This window comes from Typopeltis vanoorti, chromosome 24 (assembly GCF_054136105.1).
Source record: "Typopeltis vanoorti isolate ZY-2024b chromosome 24, IOZ_Tvanoo_1.0, whole genome shotgun sequence".
Lineage (NCBI taxonomy): Eukaryota > Metazoa > Arthropoda > Arachnida > Uropygi > Thelyphonidae > Typopeltis > Typopeltis vanoorti.
In genome coordinates this window covers 25,838,939-25,865,273 of record NC_143572.1, presented here as the reverse complement: position 1 = coordinate 25,865,273, position 26,335 = coordinate 25,838,939, and the positions used below count along the sequence as shown (strand labels likewise).

The window sequence follows — 26,335 nt, the reverse complement described above, 5'->3', positions numbered from 1 at the left end:
TATGCATATAACCTCTGAACCAATAACCAGGTCCAACACTCTCACACCACGTGTCCCTTCAGTTACGTGCTGTTTCAAGTAATTATCTCGTAGAAGATGTATGAACTCCATTTCCTTTTTGCTACGTGATATTTCCTCCTTCCAATTGATATCACCATAATTAAAATCCCCCATAATAATCACTAAGCCTTCACTCATTGCACTAAGTTGCTGATGCATGAATTCAATATCTTCCCCCGTACTCCCTGGCCTATAGCAGCATCCAACTGTATATTTGGTTGCGTTGGTCACTATTTCGCACCAGACTGCCTCAAATGAACTCTCATTCACATGTCTATCATCATGATATACTACTTTCTTTGGCTGCAACACATCAGCTATCATCAACAGTACTCCTCCTCCTGTTCTATCTTCTCTATCCTCCCTGAAAATACTGTACCCATCACATTCAATTCCAATGACCACATCTTCTGCTGACAGCCAAGTTTCACTAATGCCTACAACTTTTGGTGAGATTTCACTGACTAATGCCAAAAATTCTTCTCTCTTATTTCGAATGCTTCTAGCATTGGTATACAAAAATTGCAGATTCCCTCTAGATCTTGTACCGGCTTTGGAACTGATATATAAGTCACTAACTACCGTAGTCCTATGCCGATTTTTATCCCCTCTCTTCTGCAATTTATTCTGCCTATAAGGATCAATAAATACACAATCAGTGCTAAAGTTTCTCTCTCTTACACTCAACCTTTTCAATATTAGTTTCCCTGCCCAATAACTTCATCCTGTTCAGAAAACAATAACTCCTTCAATCGCTTATGTCCTTCCATGTTAAGATGCAGTCCATCTCTAGCATACAACTGCCTTTTTCCTTCAAACACACTCCAAACATCAACAAACTCCAGACCTCTTTTTCTGCACATTCTTGCAATCATATCATTCATTATCATTGCTCGTCTACTTAACTCGTAATTGTCAAAACGAGGCAGCACGCACACTATTCTCCCATTGACACTTTTCCTCTTCACAATATCTAATAATGTTCTTAAATCTTTTCCTACCCGATTTATACTACCTCTCACATCCCATATTGTTTCTTAGCCGAATAAGAAACTCAAAAGAGTTTCATGCCAAATAAGAAACTCTTTTGAGTTTCTTATTCGGCTAAGAAACAATATGGGATGTAATATCCCTTAACTTAAACAAGTTATATGTCGCCGAATTGAAGCCTTTGGCTCTTCATATATTTAATAGTTTATTAGGACACCACTTGACAAATCTCATAGAAGGGATGTAAGTTCTGTTCACTACAAACTTGGTATTAATTTGGTCTACCTACTCACTGATGAGACCTCAATAAAGGTTGAAACCGGTCTGGGTAGTGACCTTCTCTCATAATGTTGAACAGTAATACAGCTCCTAGGAGCTAAGTTCACATTATGGGTAAATATCAAGAATAGTGATCGGAGCTTGCTCCACCTTTGCTATTAGTTGCCTCAGCTTGCACTACCTTAAGGGTCAGTTGCTGCTATCCAGGTATTTGCTTACGCTTGGAATTGCCGAACTTTATATAATTTTTATATTCGGCTAAGAAACAATATGGGATGTAATATCCCTTAACTTAAACAAGTTATATGTTGCCGAATTGAAGCCTTTGGCTCTTCATATATTTAAAAGATAATGGTGTTTGGTGAGAAGAGGATGAAACAAAACATACAAGTGGATGGAACTGATATAGAAAAACAATTCACGTATTTGGGAAGTAAACTGTCATATGACTTGGACTGTAAAAAAGAAATAAAGATCAGGATTGCAAAGGGAAGAACAAATCTGAAGGCCATGGATAACATCTGAAAAAGTAAAGTGATCAGCCTGCAAACAAAACTAAGAGTACTGGAAACATGCATCTTCAGCGGTGTATTGTATGGATCTGAAACATGGGTAATAAATAAGGAATCAAGAAAAAGAATTTTGGCATTTGAAAGAACTTGTTACAGGAAGATTCTAAGAATAGGATGGGTACAGAAAATCACCAATGAAGAACTCTATCAGAAGATACAACCAAAACAGAATCTAATGCAGAAGATTATAAAATGGAAGCTGCAATTATTTGGACACATCTGTGGAATGAGTGAGGACCGGAAGATAAAGATATTTTTGTTTGGTATTTTGGATGGTTTGAACAGAAGAGGTAGACCATACAGAGAATGGATAGAAGACATAAAGGAATGGTATGGAATGGGTGTACAAAAACTGCGACACTGTGCACTGGACAAAGAATGGTGTAAGAAGATAGTGAAACAGGCATCGGACATCAATGGGCAGTGAGCCCATGGTTCGTGATGATGATGATTATAATTATGTAGAATTCTTTAGAATTATTTAATGTGGATTCTAATGTTTCATAGAAATATATCTCTTCATCTGGATGGTCAGTAGTTGGGGCATATATTTGTATAAATTTCAGTTGGTATCTTTTATTTATGAAGAAACTTAGTTCAGCTATTCTTGATGTCATTTTATTAACAAACAAGACATTGTCCTTGATTGTTTTATTTATCAGGAATCCTACACCACTAGTTGAGTTTGTCACATTCACAGTGGTAGAGTAGATGTTCATCTTTTAATCGCATGAGGGTTTCTTCTTTCCTTCTTATCTCTGAAAGGCCCACAACGTCCCATTTTATATGGTCCAATTCCTTCATCAGTTCTTACAATCTATCATCATCATCCCATAGAGATCTGCAGTTACATGTTCCTACTAATATCCTTCTATCATTGTGCACTGTAGGCGGACTCATTGTAGCTAGTGGAGGCTGTGGCATATTTTTCACCCTAGATCCTCTCCCTAAGTCCAGGACGCGTCCCTTTTTATGCTGGGTGACGGACGAGCCAGTATGTAATTTTCCTACTTTATTCATCATTTGCATTGTGAATTATATTATTGTAGATTAATTATCATCTAACAAGACTGAACTATCTCATTGCAATCTAACGTGTTACAATATGTACAGCCAATATCTCCCTTCACAGACAAATTTCTGGGTGAGTGTTTAGATTCACTATCTTAGTACAGTACAGTACTGTTTAGACATATCAGAAAGAATGACACAAAAAAGTCCCTAATCATTGGTAATAGTACTGTTGGCACTGGAAGAATGTAGCTGATTCGTAAGGTGAGTGGAAACTAAATTATGTTGCTAAATGCATTTTCAATGAATAAGGACCATTATTATATTAATTTTGTGAAAATACTCAAAACAGTGACCTCACTGTATTGGTTATACATATATTTATGTGACTGTGGAAATGACCAAAAGAGATTTATAGTAACTAAAACATATCTATGTTTAACATTACTAAATACATTGCTGATGCAAATAGAACACTCATATAAAATGAACTTCTCAAATAGATAGTAATTGTTGAATCTAATTTTTACTTTATTTCATAGTTATTTTTTTATTTATTTTGTGTGTGTGTGTGTGTGTGTGTGGTGGGGGGGGGTAAGATGAAATACTATGAATTCCTGACATATGTTGTCAGAGGTATACAAGATATTATAATAATAATATGATATTATGATATAAAAAGTTACATCATTGCTAACTTCCTGTCAACAGTTTTCCTCTGAATTAATCTGTTATCTGTCAAGATTCCAATATTATCAAATCTTATTTATGTTGGGCCCATACACGAGAGGTCGGTCGAACAACATATAATGCATTAATTGTATAATGAAACCTGTGGAGCATTCATGACTAAACATATACACACATAACCACAGTAGTAAGATTTTTAATAAGTAAATATTTCATCTTAAGTATCATGGGACATCCTCAGTACAGTTAATTCAAACAATACTAGAAATTATATATGGTTAGGGTACATGCTTACAATGGAATCCCTCTATGCATGCAGTAGTGTGTTGTAGAATTAAATTAAAATATATCTGGATTTAAAACAAAAAATCATCAGTCACTTCCCCACACATCAACCTAGACAAGAACAAACCTGTAGGATTCCCATACCTTACATCAAGGCATCTCCCAAACGTCTTTCAAAAATCATAAAGAAATATAAATTGGCTGCTACCTACAAGCCAATCAACCAATCTACAATTGGTTACCTTCTCCTAAAGACAAACTCTCACCTCTGATGCTACCTGGAATGTATGAGGTCCCATGCTCCTGTAAATTGTCCTACTATGGACAGACAGGTAGATCCATTAGCAGATGCACTTTGGACCATCAAGACCATATATCCGTCTTATCAAATTACAGAAATCTGGCCTCACACAATACGGAATTGAAAACCCAAACCATAGGATCCATTGGAAGAAGACTAAACTTCTACATAGATCTTCATATAAATGTGAACATTTATATAAAGGAAGTGCTGAAGTCCTACATCACAGACCTAATTTGAACTGTAATGATGTTCTTTCTATCCCTAAAGTCTGGGAAATTGTCATCCTAAATTGTGTAAAATAATATTTATATATGTTCTCATTTTAATGTAATTTTTTTTTAAACCAGATATATTTTAATTTAATTCTACAACATGCCACTGCACACATAGAGGGATTCCATTGTAAGCATGCACCCTAACTGTATGTAATTCCTAGTATTGTTTGAATTAACTGTACTGAAGATTTCCTATGATACTTAGGACGAAATATTTACTTGTTAAAAATCTTACTATTGTAGTGGTTGTGTGTGTATGTTTAGTCATATAATACATTAGTACTGTATATAGGTAGTGAGTTGGGAAAGGAGGAACTTGTTTACATCTGAATTAAAAGATTGTATATTGTATTCCTCGAGAAACATAACAGAAGGAAGACTGTTCCACAATACAGCAGTTGCAGAGATGGAGGAGGAAGAAAAGAAACTTCTTCTGTGGGTTTCAAGGTGCACTGTAAAGGAATGTTCAGCAATCTATATGTGTTCCAACAATCTTATATAGTACTAAGTGAGGGAATTATTGATGCTATTTCAGATGAACATTTCCCATGGAAATATTTGTAGAATACACATAATGCAGAAACCAATCATCTATACAAAAGTGGAGGAGTGAGTTGGTGAGAGATGGGTCATTAATAAGTCTAATTGACTCTTCTGTATTGAGTCAAGCATTTTGAGGGTGCTTTTAGGGGCCCAACCCCATTTGTGAGAGCAGTATTCAATAGCTGGGCAGATTTGTTATTTGTATAAAGTTAACAGCTGTTCAGGGGTGAAGTAATGTCCCGAGTGAAAGAGAAATCCTAGTTTTTTTAGAAGCTGAGGATACAATGTTTGTGATGTGTTTATGCCAGGAGAGGCTTGATGCTGGGGTAATTCCAAGAAGAGAAATCTCAAATTGTCTGGAAATTTGGCTGTTGTCAGAAATAATACCGGGAGAAAATGGTTTTTTTTATGAGAAATAAGACAGAACTGGGTTTTATTAGCATTGAAATTGACTAGGTTATCTGAACCCAATTGGAAGGATGGCTTGGAGATCAGAATTGAGGGAGGTGGTGGTTGATATTCTGTAGGTTGAGGTGAGTTGTGTAGAGTAAGGTTTATCAAATAAAAGGTACGAGTGCAGTGTGCTGTCACCTGCAAAATTGTGTATTGGGTTGGAGATCGACTGAAGTAGGTCATTGATATATAGCAGGAAGAGGGTTGTGAGAGGACAGAACCTTGTGGAACCCTGGCATTAGTTGAATGGTGAGAAAATAAGGAACCATCAACCACCACACATAGCGTATGATGTCCAAGCAGAAAGCTAGCAATCCAACTACAGAAGGTTTGGGACAGACTAAATGATGGTAGTAAGTCTTTGTGCCAGATCCAATTAAAAGCTTTGGAGATATCAAATGCAACCACTTGAGATTCACCAAATTTCTCCATCCAGAGATAGGTGACATACGTGAGCAGATCTGCTGTTGATCGGCAGCGACAAAATCCATACTGGTAGTCATTTATTAGGTGGGTGCCTCCAAGGTAGTGTAGGAGTTGGGAATTGGTGATTTTTTCCATTTCTTTAGATAGGACTGAGGTGAGCGAGATAGGGCGGTAGTTGGACGGCAGAGACTTGTCGCCCTTCTTGGGAATGGATTGAATATAGGCCAATTTCCAGGCTGTGGGATAAATACCAGTGGAGTAAGAGAGTATATACAGGTGATACAGGATAGGAGTCAGTTCTGGTGCACAAAATTTCAGGACAATTGAAGGAATGCCATCAGGGCCAGGAGACTTTTTTGTGTCTAATTCTGGACAGTGTTTTTCTGATCTCTTTCTGGCAAAAGGATATAGAGGGTATTGTATGTTGGCCATCTGAAATGGTTTGGGGCATTTACCATTGTCAGTTATGTATGCATTGGAAGCAAAGTGTGAAACCAGGAGATTGGCTTTTTCTGTGGATGATGATGCAATAAACCTATCTGATTATGTGAGGGGGGGGGATAGTGTTGGGTAGAAGTTATGCCCAGTTGCTTTGGCAAGAGACCAAAAGGCTTGGCTGCCATTTGGAAACTGCAGGAAACTAGCAGCAGGCTGCTAGTTTCGTGCTTTTTGCTCTTTTGAACTCTGTTTTGGAAGCATTGATTGTTTTTTTCTTGCATTTATTTCGGGCTTGAGTATAAACTCTAAAGGAGGATGGAGTTCTTGATTTGAGCCATTTATGGTATGTTTGGTTTTTCATTTGTACAACTCTGACACATCTTTTGGAGAACCAGGGTTTAGCTAGGGAATGGCAGTTCAGAGTAGTGTGGGGAATATATGCTTCCATGCCGGTGAGGATTACTTTGATGCATATGTTTGGGTTGGAAGGCCAAAAGCAATAGTCCAACCATGGGAATGAGTTATAGAAGTCACGGAGGCTGTCCCACTTAGCACTGTTATAATGCCAAACTATTGTATGGGAGTAGCTGTGTAAGCATCCTCCCTTACACATTGCTCATCTCCTCCCTCTATGTAACAGCATAGAGGGAGGAGATGAGCACTTGATTGTGGGCACAGTTACCTAGGGGGGGGGGGGCACTACATTCACTGTGTATTTGGGTTGTTGGTGAAGAAGAGATCTAGAGTGTTTGGAAAGTGGTTCAGATTATCTGGTGTTCTGGCTCTAAGATCCATAAGTTAAAATTGGCTTGTATATAGCTAGTTTAGTGTTTTGACTAATTTCTCTCTTATACCATATAAATTTATTCAGTTGCCTTCCTACCATACCAGCTTTGCTAATTCTGCTTTCTGTTTCCAAATTTAATTGCCATTTTCACTAAAAATTGTGCCTAAATAGCTGAAATGTTTAACTTGTATTCGGGGTGTAGTTGATGTTTTCAGTTTCTACCTATTTTTAATGCTGATTTTCATATCAAATTTATTACAACAGTTATTCAATTTAGTTGTAGCATCATCACCAGTTTTGATATCCAGTTTAATGCCTTATACTACTTCAGTTCTATGTTTAAGGAATTAAAATGTTCAAAATTGTTACACTGAAATATTTTGAATGCTTCTCACTTAAATCTGCAATTCGAATTCTTAAACCTGTGTTAAACAAGAATATGATTGTTTTTATTTTTTAAAGTTAGATTTATAATTGTTTAATTTATCATTCATAAAGTGCAGAAACATAAATGTATACATATAAAAAAATAACTTATAGCATAATTTTGTTTCAGAGATGCTTCATTTGGACCATGTACATACAATCTAACATTATTGGACTGTCTTCTTGCTATTAGCAAGGTAATAATTAGCCTTTTTAAATGTATATTAGTTTCAGTGTATCATAATTATTGTTTTGTAATTTGTAATTTTTTTTTTTTTTTTGTAAATGTCCATAATACACTCAGGAACAAAACATTAGAGATGGGGGTGATGGGAAGTTGGCACTGACATTCCCCTTTTAGAGTGAAACATAGCCAAACCAAATGCAGACGGTAAATAGGCAGACATCAGGGCTTCCAAACAGTGTATCGCAATTGATGAACATGGGTAAATGTGGTGATCTTAGTGACTTTGATGTATTATTGGTGCAAGACAGCTTGATATGGTTGCACTCGAGAATACCATCAATACTCAGCAAGCAAGTGGTGGCCGACCACATGCCATTGATGATGGGATTGATGTAAATTGTCCAGACTTGTACAAACCAACTGTAGGACAAAGGCAGCACAAATGTTCATTTCCCCCAACTCTTGTATAGATGGCCAAGGGAAATCATCACATACAATACCACAAACTGTTTTCATCATGCCTCCTCTGATCTTTTGCTAGAATATCAAAAAATCCTCAGTAGTCCTAATACTAATTGTCTCTTGATCCTGATAGTGACCGCTTGTCAATATCCATACACAATTCAACTACAGAACAGCCTCTTCAATACTGCTGTCTTCAGTGAATACAATCCGTAGCTTTTCAAGAAACTTGTCAGTACAGTTTTTCATTCTTCTTAGCCCCCTTTTTTGCACATGACACTGTTATGTTATGGGTTTTTGTGACCTCTTGAAAGAGCTGTATTATTTAGCAAAATATCTTTCAAGACTTCTACAAAACTTCATTGGAAAAATCAGCTCTTATATCAAAAATAGTTTTGACTTAAAAAAAAATTAAAAATCTTCATCTTCAAGAATCTGAAATGATGGCTTCCTTTTACGTAATTTTAACTGGTAATTAATTTACGGAATTAACAACGCATATAAAGTATATAATTAAAGATAACTTTAATGAATCACTTCTATATTTCGGCAATGTCACATTGCCATCTTCAGGAACATAAAGATATGGTATGTGCACTAACGAACTAACAAAGCAAATGAGGAAGAAAGTAAGAAACTAATTTTGTTCCTAAAGTCCTAATGGTGCCCTCTTGTGGGCTAATTTGGTAGTCTTGGCAGTTGGGCTGAAGTTCTCATAATGAAAGTCTCCCAAATTTGGGGCAGTTTCATGCACCCAAATTTGTTGAGGTTAGGAACGTTTTTTAAAGCTGCTGAAGATTCTTTGAATAATCTTTCGTATTTAAACTTGCTGTGATGGATTATTTTTGTTTTCTTCCAATGAATTTTATGGTGGGTATCTAAGGCATGGTCTGCCAGCCCAGAGCGGCTGTACTGGTGAAACCGGATGTAGTCTTGGTGTTCTGAAATCCTGATATTTGTTGTTCTGCCTGTTTGGCCAAAGTAGGACAATTTGCAGCTGCAAGGGACCTGGTATACACCAGGTAGGTCTAGGGGAAGTGGTTGGTCTTTTGTAGAGCGGATAAGGGATGCCAACTTTTTATATGGTCTGTAACAGGAAGTAAGGTCATATTTTTTGAGGATATTAGTTATTTTTTCAGAGGTGCCCTGGATGTAGGGGATAGTGATAGACTTGGTGTAGTCTTTATTGTGGAGGGGGGGGAGGGGGGTTGTGGTTTACAGGTTTTAGTATATTTTGGATTTTTTTGGGGTTATAGCCATTGGCTAAGAAAGTGTTGAGGATGTGGTTTAGTTCCATAGTCAGGGCCTTGTCATCTGAGCAGATTAATTTTGCCCTGTTATATAGTGTTTTTATCACCCCATATTGTTGTGAGGGGGGTGGGATTGCTGGTGAATGTATCTGCCAGTGTGGGTGGGTTTTCTGTAAACAGAGAAAACAAAAGATCCATCAAGCTGGCGGGTGATTAAAGTGTCTAGGAAGGGGAGGGTGTTGTTTTCCTCTTTTTCTAAGGTGAACTGGACTCTGGGATGTTGGTTGTTTAAGTGTGTTAGGAAGGAGTGGAGTGTGTCTGAGCCATGTGGCCAAATAGCAAACACATCATCCACATAACGAAGCCAAATAGTGGGTTTTTGTGGGGCGGAGTTTAAGGCTTTCTCTTCAAATGTCTCCATAAAGAAATTGGCCAAGGGTGGGGAAAGTGGTGAACCCATGGCTGTCCCCTCTATCTGTTTGTAGAACTTTCCTTGCCAAACGAAATAGCCTGAATTCATTGTGAACTGAAATAGGGCTGAGATATCGGGAGGAAACTTGGCTTGGATGAGCTCAAGGGTTTCTTTGAGTGGGACATTAGTGAATAGGGAGGAGACGTCAAAACTGACCATTATGTCAGTGTGTTGGAGTGTGAGGTTTTCTATACTGGCTTTAAAGTGGGCCGAGTTTTTTATGTGTGATGGTGTGTTGCCAGTGTAGTGTGTGAGCGTTTTGGCTAAATGTTTGGCTAATTTATATGTGGGGGAATCAATGCCATCCACTATGGGACGCAATGGCACATTTTGTTTATGTATTTTTGGGAGTCCATATAATCGGGGGGGGGTCTAGAGTTATAAGGTTTAAGTTTGTTGGTGACTTCCACAGGCCAAGAAGTGACTTTCTTAAGGAGTCTGTGGATAGTTCTAATCTGAGAGCTGGTCGGATTATATTCAATGGGGAGGTAAGTAGTACGGTCTCGTATTAAAGAATTTAGCTTACCTTTGTAGTCTTTTTGATTGAGTACCACAGTGGCGCTTCCCTTATCAGCTTTGGTGATTACTATTTTTTTGTTGTTTTTTAATTCTTGTAAGGCTGTATATTCGTTTTTGGATAAGTTGGATTTTGGAGGTTTGGCTTTAGTGAGAACACCGACTACATCCAGTCTCACATTGTTGGCGATATGGTTAGGCAGGTTGCGAATTCCATGCTCTATTTGGATCATGATTTCTTCAGCAGGTATCCTTTTAGGAGCTAGGGCAAAATTGTGACCACGTGAAAGTGCGGTGAGTGCTTCAGGCTTTAAAACTGACGAAGAGAGGTTGACTACTGTGTTAAGTGGTGGCTGGGGTACAGAAGTAGAAGTCTTTGTCAGGTTTTCGTATTTTTTCACGTGCCGACTACGTATTTTTTCGAATTCCTTTCTTGCTGATGTACATGAGATGTCATGAAGTATAGACCATAGATCAAGACCGAGTGTGTTAGAAAGCTCTTCCTCTAGCGCGCGTAAGGTTTTGTTTTCGTCGGCAAGGAGAACGCGCGTCGCCGTAATTTGTTCTCTTAAGAAGGCGAAGCTAGTGCGGTTATAAATGCGTAGAGCTTTCTCGGAAGTAAAACGGTGCTTCAATTTGACACAGTTGGGGATCACTTTGTTATCCTGGCAGCGTTTTAGGAACGTCAGACGATTTATTTGCCTCGATATCTTCAACCTCAATTTGCCGTATTGACGGGCCTTTCGTGCGATTGCATCTCCGTGGATGATCATGATTCTAGTAGTAAGACTTATACGTTGGTTAGACATAACTGGTAATTAATTTACGGAATTAACAACGCATATAAAGTATATTAATTAAAGATAACTTTAATGAATCACTTCTATATTTCGGCAATGTCACATTGCCATCTTCAGTAACATAAAGATATGGTATGTGCACTAACGAACTAACAAAGCAAATGAGGAAGAAAGTAAGAAACTAATTTTGTTCCTAAAGTCCTAATGGTGCCCTCTTGTGGGCTAATTTGGTAGTCTTGGCTGTTGGGCTGAAGTTCTCATAATGAAAGTCTCCCAAATTTGGGGCAGTTTCATGCACCCAAATTTGTTGAGGTTAGGAACGTTTTTTAAAGCTGCTGAAGATTCTTTGAATAATCTTTCGTATTTAAACTTGCTGCGATGGATTATTTTTGTTTTCTTCCAACGAATTTTATGGTGGGTATCTAAGGCATGGTCTGCCAGTCCAGAGCGGCTGTACTGGTGAAACCGGATGTAGTCTTGGTGTTCTGAAATCCTGATATTTGTTGTTCTGCCTGTTTGGCCAAAGTAGGACAATTTGCAGCTGCAAGGGACCTGGTATACACCAGGTAGGTCTAGGGGAAGTGGTTGGTCTTTTGTAGAGCGGATAAGGGATGCCAACTTTTTATATGGTCTGTAACAGGAAGTAAGGTCATATTTTTTGAGGATATTAGTTATTTTTTCAGAGGTGCCCTGGATGTAGGGGATAGTGATAGACTTGGTGTAGTCTTTATTGTGAAGGGGGGGGAGGGGGGTGTGGTTTACAGGTTTTAGTATTTTTTGGATTTTTTTGGGGTTATAGCCATTGGCTAAGAAAGTGTTGAGGATATGGTTTAGTTCCATAGTCAGGGCCTTGTCATCTGAGCAGATTAATAAGGCTATAACCCCCAAAAAATCCAAAAAATACTAAAACCTGTAAACCACAACCACCCTCCCCCCGTCCACAATAAAGACTACACCAAGTCTATCACTATCCACTACATCCAGGGCACCTCTGAAAAAATAACTAATATCCTCAAAAAATATGACCTTACTTCCTGTTACAGACCATATAAAAAGTTGGCATCCCTTATCCGCTCTACCAAAGACCAACCACTTTCCCTAGACCTACCTGGTGTATACCAGGTCCCTTGCAGCTGCAAATTGTCCTACTTTGGCCAAACAGGCAGAACAACAAATATCAGGATTTCAGAATACCAAGACTACATCCGGTTTCACCAGTACAGCCGCTCTGTGCTGGCAGACCATGCCTTAGATACCCACCATAAAATTCGTTGGAAGAAAACAAAAATAATCCATCGCAGCAAGTTTAAATACGAAAGATTATTCAAAGAATCTTCAGCAGCTCTAAAAAACGTTCCTAACCTCAACAAATTTGGGTGCATGAAACTGCCCCAAATTTGGGAGACTTTCATTATGAGAACTTCAGCCCAACAGCCAAGACTACCAAATTAGCCCGCAAGAGGGCACCATTAGGACTTTAGGAACAAAATTAGTTTCTTACTTTCTTCCTCATTTGCTTTGTTAGTTCCTTAGTGCACAAAGATACCAGTAAGAACAAAAAAGATTTCAGGAATGCAATTGCCATTCCTTATGTTAGAGACATTTCTGAAAAAATAGACACAACACTATGCAAATACAACATTAAAACCACCACCCCCGAATAAGTTAAGACACCTACTCAGTTCTTCTAAAGATCCTCTTCCACACCTAGCCCAGCCAGTGGTATACAAAATACAATGCACATGTAACATACCATACATAGGGGAAACAGGACGAACTATCCCAATTAGAGAAGACGAACACAAATGACACATTAAATACCTCCATTTTGGAAAAACCGGCCTTTCTGACCATGCACTCTAAACATACCACAGAATTGATTGGAAAAATATCAAGTCCCTACACCGCACCAAAACCTGGTTTGAGAGGAAATTTAAAGCATCATGTGAAATGCTCAAACATAATCCAAATCTCAACAAAAATGATGGCCTAACCATTCCAAGAATGTGGAGGACCCATCTACAACCTATATAACAACCCAAACTAGCCGAAGAAAAATCCCACTACAAGAAGACAACCTGGTGAAGTGTTTGTAACATTCAACTGAAGGAAATCGTATTATAACAATCAGAATTGTACAAATCCAGAAGAATATTAATACATGAGGACTTTAGCAGTTTATTGTAGTTGTAATTTTTTATTTATTTTATTTTTATTTTATTTATTTTATTTTTTTCTTTAATTTTTATTTTAATTTAATTTAATTTTATTTTTTTTACTAAATGTATGAAGAGCCAAAGGCTTCAATTCGGCGAAATAAAATTATTTAAACTAAGGGATATTACATCCCATATTGTTTCACAGCCGAATAAAAAACTCAAAGAGTTTCATGCCGAATATAGAAACTATATAAAGTACGGGCTAGTCCAAGCGTAAGCAAATACCTGGATAGTCCATCTGGTAGTGCAACACAGGGCAACTCATACCTGGATAGTCCATCACTAGATGGACTATCCAGGTATTTGCTTACGCTTGGACTCGCTGAACTTTATATAGTTTCTATATTCGGCATGAAACTCTTTGAGTTTCTTATTCGGCTGTGAAACAATATGGGATGTAATATCCCTTAGTTTAAATAAATTTATTTTTTTATTTTATTTTATTTTATTTTATTTTTTTATCACTAGAGGTCAGGCTAGGAAAAAGGATTAATTAACTATGTAGATTTAGTTTATCGGTATACAGGGCTAGAGCATGTAGCTTGGTTCCTTATATGCATGTATCCTTCTGATGATGACCTCAATACAGGGGTCTAAACGTCAAGTTTTATTTTATTAATAATTAATAAAATAATCTTTTCAATACCTGTGTTTTTGCCCCTAAATTTATAAATATGAATGGACTAACAGTTCTCAGGTCTTTATGCAGAAGGACAAAAATACTTGCATTTATGTAATCTCATGTGACTCTGATCTAACCAGTCTCCCATTGTAGTGCTTAATCCCCCCCCCCCCACTCTATAATATAAATAGCAAGTTTTACACTATTATCTCACACTAATATGGCTACAATAAATCTTGGCAAACATATTCAACAGGAAAACATTATCTGTGTAGCATTCAATCTTTAAATAATTGTATAGATAACTTTTATACAAATTCTGAACTCACTATACTACACTCAAACATAAGAAGCATAAAGAAATACTGGCTTACACTATCAACCCTGCTCAACAGCCTCCTGACGTATATTGATATTCTAATCTTGACCAAAGTTTCTTTATGTGATACAGAAGTGTCTGTATATAACATTAACAATTACCAACACTATACATTATGTAGACCACAAAGGTGGCAGCATAATCGCATTTGTAAATGAAAAGCACAGTGTTACCAAAACCATAACCACTTTTGAACATGCAGAAACATTACATTTGGAAATCATCACTAACTATAAACACAATATACAGACCTCCAGATAGAAACCCTCTCAACTTCCTACAAGAATTAGAAACATGGCTAAATGACATTAACAATTACACAACAGATAGACTTATCCTAATAGGTGATATTAACACGCAGAAACATTACATTTGGAAATCATCACTAACTACAACCACAAATATGTGATAAACACAATATACAGACCTCCAGATAGAAACCCTTTCAGCTTCCTACAAGAATTAGAAACATGGCTAAATGACATCAACAATTACACAATAGATAGACTTATCCTAATAGGTGATATTAACATTAGCACCCTTGACCGTGGCTCTCCAACCACTAACACATATCTTGATATTAAGTCAGTGCAACATAAGCCTAACTAAAAGTTCCCCAACAAGAGAAGAAATTCTAAATTACAGCATGACTGATACCATAACTACTTTTAAACATGCAGAAACATTACATTTGGAAATCATGCTAGACCACATATACATCATCGGTACATATATGTGGTACTAAATTAGCTGACCACTACTTTATCATACCATCATTCCATAAGACCACTATTATTGCATTTTAAATTTATAATTATAATAAAATTATAATTGCAATTATAAAATCCTGCCAGATAAACTGCACTCTACTATCATAGTATCATAGTAAAAAGCATTTCTGATGACCTTATAAAAAAACACTAACTGGAACAAGCTACTCACTATAAATGATCCAATAACTTGATATGATAGCCTCAAATTTCTATTTACAGAAAGGCAACAAAACACTGAAGAAACAGAAGACATGTACTAAATAATCCATGGATAAATCAGGACATCCTTAGCAGCATTGCAGTAAAAGACATTCTATGGAAGAGAGTAAAAAAAAAAAAGTCACCCAACAATATTCACTTACATTGTACAAAAACATGAGAAAGCAACTAACATCTAAAATTAGGAGCACAAAAAGACACTATTACTTTTAGAAATTTGCATAATACAGTGCCAATATGAAAAAAAAATTTAAAAAAATGAACTATTAACCCAAAAAAGGAAAACCTCCCCACAAGATTTTATCACCAAAACCTTCGGTTAGGACAAGAATCAGAAGGAACTCGCAGAATTATTTAACTACACCTTTACAAACACCCTCATACAACTCAAAAAGGATACTTTTCCTATTAGGCCCAACACAAGACTATTTACCCAAGTTCAACAGCAAACCATGTACTTTTTTCCAGCATCCAAATTGGAACTGAAAGATGCTGGACTATTTACCCAAGTTCAAAGCAGAAAACGAGTCCAGAATTGACAAAATCATACTCACACTGTACTGAAATTTGTGAACATGATATTCAACACTTGTGCTATTCCCAAACAACTAAAAACTGCGATAGAAAAAAGAAATGACGTTCTCAACTAGAGACCGGTAGCTAACTTGCTTTTCATCTCTAAACTTCTTGAGAAAGTAACACACACAAGACTACAAAACTACTTACAGAAATATAGCATCATCTCACAAAAGCAGTTCTGTTTCCAGAAAACAAAGAGCACAAACATCTTATTAAAGGACATTACAAATGAACTAAATAAAGCTCTTGATAAAACAAATTTGCTATCCTCATACTCTTTGATCTTACCAAAGCTTTTGATACACTTGATCATGCAACATTGCTAACCGAACTATACTCAGTCGAAATAAGAGGGACACCATATACCTTGTTTAGGAATTATCTCGCAGGCAGAATGCAAGGCACATATCATAGCTGGGGAATATAAATACAGTACAGAGTTCTTCAAGGAGCAATATTATCACCCACACTGTTCAATGTGTACATAAATGACATTCAAAACTTGGCTTTACAAAGTGAAAGATATCAATATGAAGACGACATCACTATTAACAGACATAAACACTGGACTCTTCAGTTAAAACAACACTAAAATGCAGATGCCAGTAATAAAGAACCCTAAAATTTGAACCGTATATCACTAACATACATACTCACACATACCATTGCATTAAGCATGAAAGCTGCTACTGTTCCAAAATCACACCCATAACATAACACATTAAATACCTCAGTTTATACATTGACAACCACCTTAAATGGACTAACCATATAGAATACCTTCATAACAAACTATGCACTATAGCTGCAAAACTCTTCAAAGCAAAAGATATGATGCCAACCAATGTAAAAAAACTTGTATATCATGGAACTCATGAAGCAGTACTAAGAGATGGCATAACTGTCTATGCAAACAGTCACTTATCAAATTTAGAAAATCTCACTGAAGAATCATTTCAGCAGTGCTTTAGAGATAACTGAATCCCTAATGACAAAACGCAAAATCCTGAGCATAAAGAATCTAAGACACTACGTACTGTTACTAAGACACTATTTCAACAACACTTACCATAATAGCGGAGAAACATATCAGATAACCAGACTAAACATGACCCTCTACACAACTAGACATTATAACAATTTGTATGGGGCCACTATGAGGAAGCATCTTATACCTACATTACTCAACGACTTGCCATATAGTGTAAAACATCTGAACAGTTATAGAACATTAAAAGCTGAACTATGGAAATTGTATCAGCACATTTAGAACTGCAACAGTTACCATACATTTTGCATAAAACATATTAACTGCAGTAACAAATGCTAATAAAAAGAAAAAAAAAAGATTTGTTAATCATTAATCCCACTGGCTTCAGAAAAGCTGACATTAGCTTTGAAGTTAGTGGATTACTCTGCATCATCCTTTTGCTGAGAATATTAGCATCTAACTCAAGTAAAAATTGTTATTATTACTATTAGCATCTGAGACCTCCATGGAGCCAAGGACTTATTGAGATAAGCTACAAATCACGGGGTGCTTAAGGGTCAAAGCTGTATAACTGAGAGGAGACCTCCACATAGCCTTTAAAGGAATGCGGAGAACCGACCAGGGCTTCTGACCTAATGTCCAATCCTCACCTTCTCGTGGTGCACCCTGTTGGGTATCTACTTGGATACTAAACAAACGAGGATGGGCTGGCAATTTGGGATTTAGCCGACCAAATTGTATTCTTATTGGTTAAACCAAAATAAAAAATGATGGTACAACATGACAAAATTTCATGCCGGCTGGGGCGTCGCCTGGTTAAACAAGGCCCCCGTTGTTTCCGCCAGGGAACCAGGGCGAACAGCGAAAAGTCAGCTACTGGAACAAATCTGAAAACAAACCCCAACTCAATATCACCAGAGTTAAAGATCGGTACTATCAACGTAAGAAGCCTGAATGGCAAAGAAATGGAGCTAGCTGAGGAATTAGATAAGTACCAGATCGACATAATAGGGGTGACTGAAACAAAAAAGACCAAAACTGGTGAGATCTTTCTGACCAATAAATACAAAATGTTATATTCAGGCAATGACAATCAAGGAAAAGAAGGAGTAGCCATAGTATTCAACACAAAATATGAGGCTAATCTTCTTGAATGGCAGTCAGTCTCAAGTAGAGTAATGTGGGCAAATATGAGAATGGGGAACTGGACAATGAGACTTATTTGTGCCTATGGTCCCATAGAAGGTTCTACTAAGGTAGAAGTGGAGGAATTTTTTGAGGCTTTAGAAAAAGCAACTGACACAATGAAAAAGGAAAAGTTGGTCCTTGTTGGAGATCTAAATAGCAGAGTAGGAAATGACTGTGAGACATACAAAAATATTTTGGGAAAATTTGGAGAAAAGAGCAAAGCTAATAATAATGGCAAATATCTGTTGGATTTCTGCTCAGGACATGGACTGGTTATTACTAACACCATGTTCCAACATAAAAATGTGCACAAATTCACATGGAGAGAAGAGGCTAGGAATAAGAAAAGTCTCATTGACTATGTTATTGTTGATAGTGATGTTTTCTCCCTGGTGCAGGACACCAGAGTGTACAGAGGATTTGAAATTGGAAGTGATCACTATTTAGTCTTGAGCAGGATAAAATTGAATTTCATATTGAAAAGAATAACATGTAAGAAAGTTTTAAAGCGAATAAAAGTTGAGCAGCTCTCAGATGTGAACTGTAGACTAAAATACAGAAATATTATTGAAAAGAAAATGAAAGAGTTTGAGAACAGGAATCAAACCTTGGAGATTCAGTGGCAAACTCTGAAGGAAACATTGATTGATTCTGCCAGAGAGGCATGCGGTGAGGTTGTGTGCAAGGATAGAAAAATCAGAACTCCATGGTGGACACAGGAAGTTAAAGAGGCAGTGAAGGAAAAGAAGAAAGCATATCAAAAGTTCCTGGCAAATAAGTCAGCTTTTACTCTTACAGAATACAGAGACAAATGTAAGAAAGCTAAACAGTGTGTAAAACTAGCTAAACAAAAGTCATGGGAGGACTTTGGCAAGAATATAGAAAATAAATATCAAGAAGGTGGCAAAATATTCTGGAGGTTGTTGAAGAAGCTTAGGAATGGAGGAAAGAGTGCTGTAAAAGGAATTAGAGATAATAAAGGTGAAATGAAAACAGGAGAAAAAGATATCCTTGAAGTATGGAGTAATTACTTTGAAAAACTGCTAAATGAAACAAGCAGTGATGACAGCACAGTGATAAAAAACACTGACCAGGCATGCAGTCAGGAATACATATCCATACTTGAAGTAGAAAAAGCCATCAAAGGCTTGAAATGTGGAAAGGCAGCAGGAGTAGATGATATTCGACCAAAAATGCTGAAGTATGGTGGTATAAGAGTCTTACAGTGGCTGCACTGCATAGTTCAGAAAGCCTGGACAGAGGGACGAATTCCCAATGATTGGAGTAGAGCTCTCATAGTACCCATATATAAAAAGGGAAATAAAACTGAATGTGAGAATTACAGAGGTATTTCCCTGCTGAGTGTTCCTGGCAAGATCTATGCAAGTATACTTGAGAAACGGTTGAGAAGAATTGTGGAAGAAAAGCTTGGTGAAGAACAAGCTGGATTCAGGCCAAATAGAGGCTGTCAGGATCAGATCTTCAGTTTACGACAAATAGTCGAGAAAGCATGGGAATATAACAAAGATCTGTATTTAAGTTTTGTCGATTTGGAAAAGGCATATGACAAAGTGCCAAGAGAGAAGCTATTCAATACGCTGCAGCTATATGGTGTCAATGGGGCATTATATCAAGCAATACTTAGTCTTTATTTGAGTTGTGAGTCAGCAGTTAGAATTGAAGGAAGTACAGGAAGATGGTTTAATGTTAAATCTGGTGTGAGACAAGGATGTACATTATCCTCTCTGTTATTCATTATCTATATGGATCACATTATGAAGGAATGTGGTATTAAACCTGATATCAAAATTGGAGATGTTAATGTCAGCTCTTTGCTTTTTGCGGATGATGTTATACTTCTAAATAAATCCGCTACAAGTCTGCAAGATTCTCTGACTAAATTGAATAGCTGTTGTAATAGATATGGTATGAAGGTCAGCAATAAAAAGACAAAGACAATGAAAATAGGCAGAATCATTGAAAATGTCAACTGTGTTGTGAATGGAGAACCTGTGGAACAAGTAAAACAGTTCAGCTACTTAGGCACAATTTTTACTGAAGATGGTAAACTAAATATAGAAATAGACAACAGAATCAGCAAAGCTGGTATCGTGGGAAGTCAATTGAATAAATTCATATGGAATAAGAAAGAAATTAGTCAGAACACTAAATTAGCTGTATACAAGACTGTGTTCAAACCAATTTTAACTTATGGATCTGAGAGCTGGGTCAGAAGTAAAACACTTGACCAAAGACTAGAGACCGCAGATATGAGAGTCCTGAGAAAGATTAGAGGCGTGAACAGATGGCATCAATGGCAATATCATATTAAAAATGAGGATATTAGGAAAGAACTTGACATTGTCAGCATCCAGGAATGCATTAGCAGAGCTAATCTCAGATGGTATGGTCACTTAAATAGAATGGGAGAGGAAAGATTAGCAAAACAAGTGTTCTCTGCCAGGTTGGCAGGAAAACGACCCAGAGGAAGACCAAGATATAGGTGGATTGATACAGTACAAAGTGCCTTAGATGATAGAAATATAAGATCTGATAATGTTGGAGTCTTGACAAGTAACAGACTGATTTGGAGGAAAATGGTAGATAGGGAGTTAGTAATGATGTAATTTTTTCATGTAGTACTGTCATATCCTGTACACCCCTTGAGGGTACATGGCAGGAATTTGATGATGATGATGATGATGATGCTACAAATCACCCAAACCAGCTGTCATACTTTCCTTTAGATTTGTTCACACTAGATGTACTCATCCCTAAAGGCAAACTATTCCACTCACTCACTGCTCCGTGAGGGAAAAAAGTTAACTTTTTTCTCTCGCAGGATATCCCACCCCTCTCCCATGGAGGCCCCCTATTCTTCTCTTACGCCTTCCATATATAATGAAAAATTTCATTAGCCAATACCCCTTATTCAGAAATTTATAGACCTCTATCATATCACCCCTCTTTTCTTGTTAACCAGAGTCTGTAATCCACATACTCACAATCTCTCCTCATAATCTAAATCCCATAATCCAGATATAATCTTTAAAATTCTGCTTTGCACCCCTTCCACAGTTTCTTTATACCCTTAGAACCAGGTGCTGTCTTATCAAGGCCTTATAAAGAGGAAAAATGACTTACTTATCCTTACATGTCAAAGTTTGATTCAACATGACAATTATCCTCTGAGTTGTATTTGCAACTTTTTCTCTGTGACCTTTGAACTTCAAATTCCTATCCACCATTACACCAAGATCCATAACCTCATCAGTTTCTTGTAGCATAATCCTGTTAATATATGTTGCTGAAAATCTCATCATGCCAAAGTGCATAACTTTACACTTACTAACATTAAATGGATAGCCATTTTCTTTTATCCAAATTACCAGCCTATTCAAATCATTTTGTAAGTGCTGGATATTAGTAGCATCCGTGATTGCCCTGTCTCTCTTTGCATCATCGGCAAACAATTGTACATCTCTTAGATCCTTCTTAATGTCATGAATGCATAGATTAAACAACAGTGGTCCAATGGCTGAACCCTGAGGTATAGCACTGTCACCTTAAATCTGGCAGATTCACATCCACCACATACCACTTTTTGATATCTGTCTGTCAACCATCCACTGAAGAGTTTATATTCCAATCCCATATTTTCCAGTTTATGAAACAGCCTTTTGTATGGTACTCTATCAAATACCTTAGCAAAATCCAACATTATCATAGCTTATCCATTCCTTTGATCCAACCCAGCCATAACATTGTTATAAAATATGAGCAAATTGCTAAAACACGACCTTCGTTTAGTAAACACATGCTGCTACTTGCAGAGTATAACTTGTTTGTCTACCCATGTCTGTCTACCCATATCAACCTCTCTAAAAACCTTCACAACCACATTAGAGATACTGATAGGTTAGTAGTTAGACACATCTGTTTTTGCACTAATTTACTTGCTTTGGCTGATTTATTTATGGAGCGTTTAGAGAATTGAATTTCTAACACTATTTCTCCTCAACCTCACATTTGGCTACATTTTGTGGATGACATCTTTTCAATCTGGTCTCACTCTGAAAATTAAACAGAACTGCTTCAATTTCTGGATAAAATAACTTTTTATATACTTTCATCAAGTTTTCTAATTGAATTTGAATCTAACAGTAGTCTCTCCTTTTTGGATATTTTAATACATCATAGCTCTGCTAGTAATATTAAATTTTTTGTTTACTGAAGCTATTCTTTACAGGCAGATATATCCACTCATCTTCACACTATCATCCTTCACAAAAAATAGGTATTATCAAAGCTTTTTGCACTGAGCACACACACAATTTGTTGTTCTTCTGAGTCTCTTCTATTAGAAGAATTAATTAAAATAAAACTTGCTATATTACTTAATGGATATAGTGAGACCTTGATACAGAAAATATTTAATAATTATCATCCCTCTTCTAGATTGCAATCTGATGTTAAAAGGATCAGCATATCCTACTTTAAAGGAACATCTGTACAAATGGCAAGGATTCTTCACAGATATAATTTGTATACCACTTTCTCACCAGCTCAGAATTTGTCATCCTTATTGTCTATCAAAGTTACATTAGGACCTGTATCCTTGTCTGGTGTTTATCAAATGCCTTGTTCTTGTCATCTACTAATAGGCACAGATTGGCCATTCTGCTACTGTTAGAATCCAAGCACAACAAGATTATATAAGATTTTTGGAATCTGAAGGTTCAGGCCTTGCTCCTCATGCCATCAACACTAGACATAGGTATTAAATGTCTAGAAACACACATACATACATACAAAACAAATAGAATAAGATTGTATATTTAAAAAAAAAATTTCCATTTATGAACTTAAAATATTGGATCTTCTGGTATTAAATACAAAATATTTGTAGGGGCAGAAGTTAGTATATATTAATCAGAGACTCAAACAGACATAACAGGAAACTTGCCAGTCTCACCCCTGGAAAGTCCCTAACACACAATAATCAAGTGTTTTGAGCTAACAGAAGATCTCTGATGGGGGGGGGGGGTTGGACAGCAGCAACAAATTTCTTTGTACTCAATCACACAATAAATTACTGTGTATAATCCACATCCATTACTTTGCAAGGGTCTGTGACTGTTGTACAAATTAAAGTTCCTTAATTTTTAATTTTAATATATAGCTATGCTGGATTTCCAACTACATTGGAATTAATGTAAATGAGGCTGCAGATGTAGCTGCTAGATCAGCTCATTCATTTTGTAGGTACTGTTTGTTAGCCACCCTTCCCATACAGACTGCAAATGGTTTATAAGATCAGAACTAATAACCCAATGGCAATCAAGTCAACAGAGAAACAGAAGGGAGGAAGTTGTTCTTGCTGGCTCTTCATACATCACAGTTATCTTATTCATTCTTATTTACTGAGGGCTGATGACTGACCTATTTGTGTACAATGCAATATGCATCTTACCATTTGTCATATTCTGGTGGAGTGCTAGCACTTTACTTGAGAAAGAAAGAAATTTTATGCTACACTCACAGACCCATGTACACTCAGGCAGATCATATCACACTTGGATAAATTGAATGTAGTTTTTAATTTTTTAAAAAAGAATTAATTTATACAGACATATAATGTATAAATGTACAATGTATATATATATATATATATATGTATAAATGTATATATATGTATAAATGTATATGTACAATGTCTAAATGTTGGAAGTTTTTTCCCACTTAGTTAGATTATAATAAATTTAGTTTAATCCTTTATTAAAGTGTAAGCAAGCAAAGCTTGTGCCTGAAGTATCTTCAGGACTGAGGCAACTCGTGGTAAAGGTGGACCAAGCTCTCATTACTACTTGTCTTAGTATCTTCATTAATGCAAAGCACATCTCCTTGCAGATGTGTATAATGCCATGCATGAAGGGAAGGGCCACCACCCAGACCGGATTCGACCTTTATTGAGGTCTCGTCAGTGGGAGCCAGACCCAGAGGTGGTGATACTAAGGTGGAAGCAATGGAGAAGTCATATTTACCTATACGAGTTGATAAAAGGTGTTTCAACTTATTATTAAATTATTCTGGGTTTAGAGAAAGATGTTGGAAGTTTTTTTTCCCACTTGGTTAGACTATAATAAATTTAATTTAATCCTTTATCCAAGTGTAAGCAAACAAAGTTTGCACCTGAAGTATCTTCAGGACTGAGGCAACTCGTGGTAAGGATGGACCACAAAGGATTGAACTAAATTTATTATAGTCTAACCAAGTGGGAAAAAACTTCCAACATCTTTCTCTAAATCCAGAGTAATTTAATAATAAGGTGAGACACCTTTTGGCAACTCGTATAGGTAAATATGACTTCTCCATTGCTTCCACCTTAGTATCACCACCTCTGAGTCTGGCTCCCACTGATGAGACCTCAATAAAGGTCGAAACCGGTCTGGGTGGTGGCCCCCTCCCTTAATGCATGGCATTATACACATCTGCAAGGAGATGTGCTTTGCATTAACGGAGATACTAAGACAAATAGTGATGAGAGCTTGGTCCACCTTTACCACGAGTTGTCTCAGTCCTGAAGATACTTCAGGTGCAAACTTTGTTTGCTTACACTTGGATAAAGCTTTAAACTAAATTTATTACAATGTATAAATGATTATAAATTTTATTTATGTGTGGATACTGTGCAAATCTCCTCAGCATTCAAGAATTAGGTTTTCTTTCTCACTGGAGATATTATATTTATTAACTAAATATTAACTATACAAAAATCACAGATTCTCCTGTGCATTGAATACTTTTTTTCACATTTGGAGTAGTGTTACTGAGAGTTCCCTGACAAATCCTGTATTCAGTGTATAATATAGAGAAACCTTGGGATATCCTGCATTTATAGAACCTATAACTACAGTAAAATATAAAATGATTTTATCTTTTACTTTGGATACATTTTTTTCAAATTATTTCAGTACAGAGCAGAATAAAGAGGCAATTGATCTCCTACAAATTCTCTACTCTCTTTTATACAGGTGTTCAGATTTTGCCACTTGCATTTTGTCCAAATAATTCCATAATCATTGTTCATCAGGATAGACATATGTAATTCTCTTACGCTTCTCTTAAATTTATTAAAACACAGTGCAGCAGGTATTTATTACTCTTTCACAGTTCAACTCCAACCCTCACAAATTAAATTTTCTTCTTCATTCATTGCTTCTCCTGCTGTCTTTTGTGGACCATCTCACCTCTTAGATATTTCTTGTAGAGTACAAATCTGTAGGTCTTTAAATCTAATCTTAATTTTTTTTTTTTTTCCCCTCTTCAACTTTCTGTCCATTGATGGTACTGATTTATTATAGACCAGATAACATCTCGTTGATAGAGATTATCCTGAAGATACAAGAGTAGTCTGAAAAGTACTTGGCCTCAATCATAGATGGCAACACTATTGGCAAGATTTTATTTTTCTAAGTTGGTACATCTGTCATGAGCATCCATGTGAAATTGCATGTCATTCTGTCAAGAAGTTTGTTTTATGCTGTCTGAAGCAAAAGTGTTGTCTGTACCCCTTGAAATTTATAAAATTGAATATCGTGCAGTTATAAAATTCTTTATAAAAGAAGGTTTAACGCCAAAAAAAATTCATTTGAAGTTCATAGAAGTTTATGGGCCTCTTCTCCTTCATTTTCGACAATTAAGAAATGGGCTACCAAGTTTAAAAGTGGCCATACCAGCCTTGAAGATGATCCACGTGAAGGACGTCCAAAAAGTGTAACAACACCAAAAATCATTCATCAAATGCACGATATGGTATTGGATGACTGGCAAGTCAAAGTGCGTGAAATTGCTGAGACTATAGGCATTTCAAAAGAACATGATAGGATATATTTTGCATGAAGAATTGCAAATGAAAAGCTTTGTGCAAGATGGGTGCCCACGCTTGCTCATAGCAGATCAAAAACGCACTAGCATGAAAATCTCTGAATAGTGCTTGGAGTGTTTTAACAAGAATAAAACTGATTTTGTGCATTGATTTATTACTACTGTGGATGAGACTTAGATTCACCATTATTCACCAAAATCCAAACAGCAGTCAAAACATGGAACCTGTTGGAACCGACTTTGTCTTCTTTG

General features: G+C 36.6%; 1 protein-coding gene across 2 annotated transcripts in view; it reads left to right on the top strand.

Moving 5' to 3' along the window:
* Nucleotides 1–26,335, top strand: part of LOC150093032 (dual specificity protein phosphatase CDC14A-like) — a 382,808-nt gene that overhangs the window by 203,120 nt on the left and 153,353 nt on the right. For both annotated transcript variants that reach the window (XM_090413766.1, XM_090413767.1), the window contains one exon: nt 7,670–7,736. In XM_090413766.1, the coding sequence (XP_090269892.1) occupies nt 7,670–7,736 (67 nt within the window). The remainder of the gene's footprint in view (nt 1–7,669; nt 7,737–26,335) is intronic.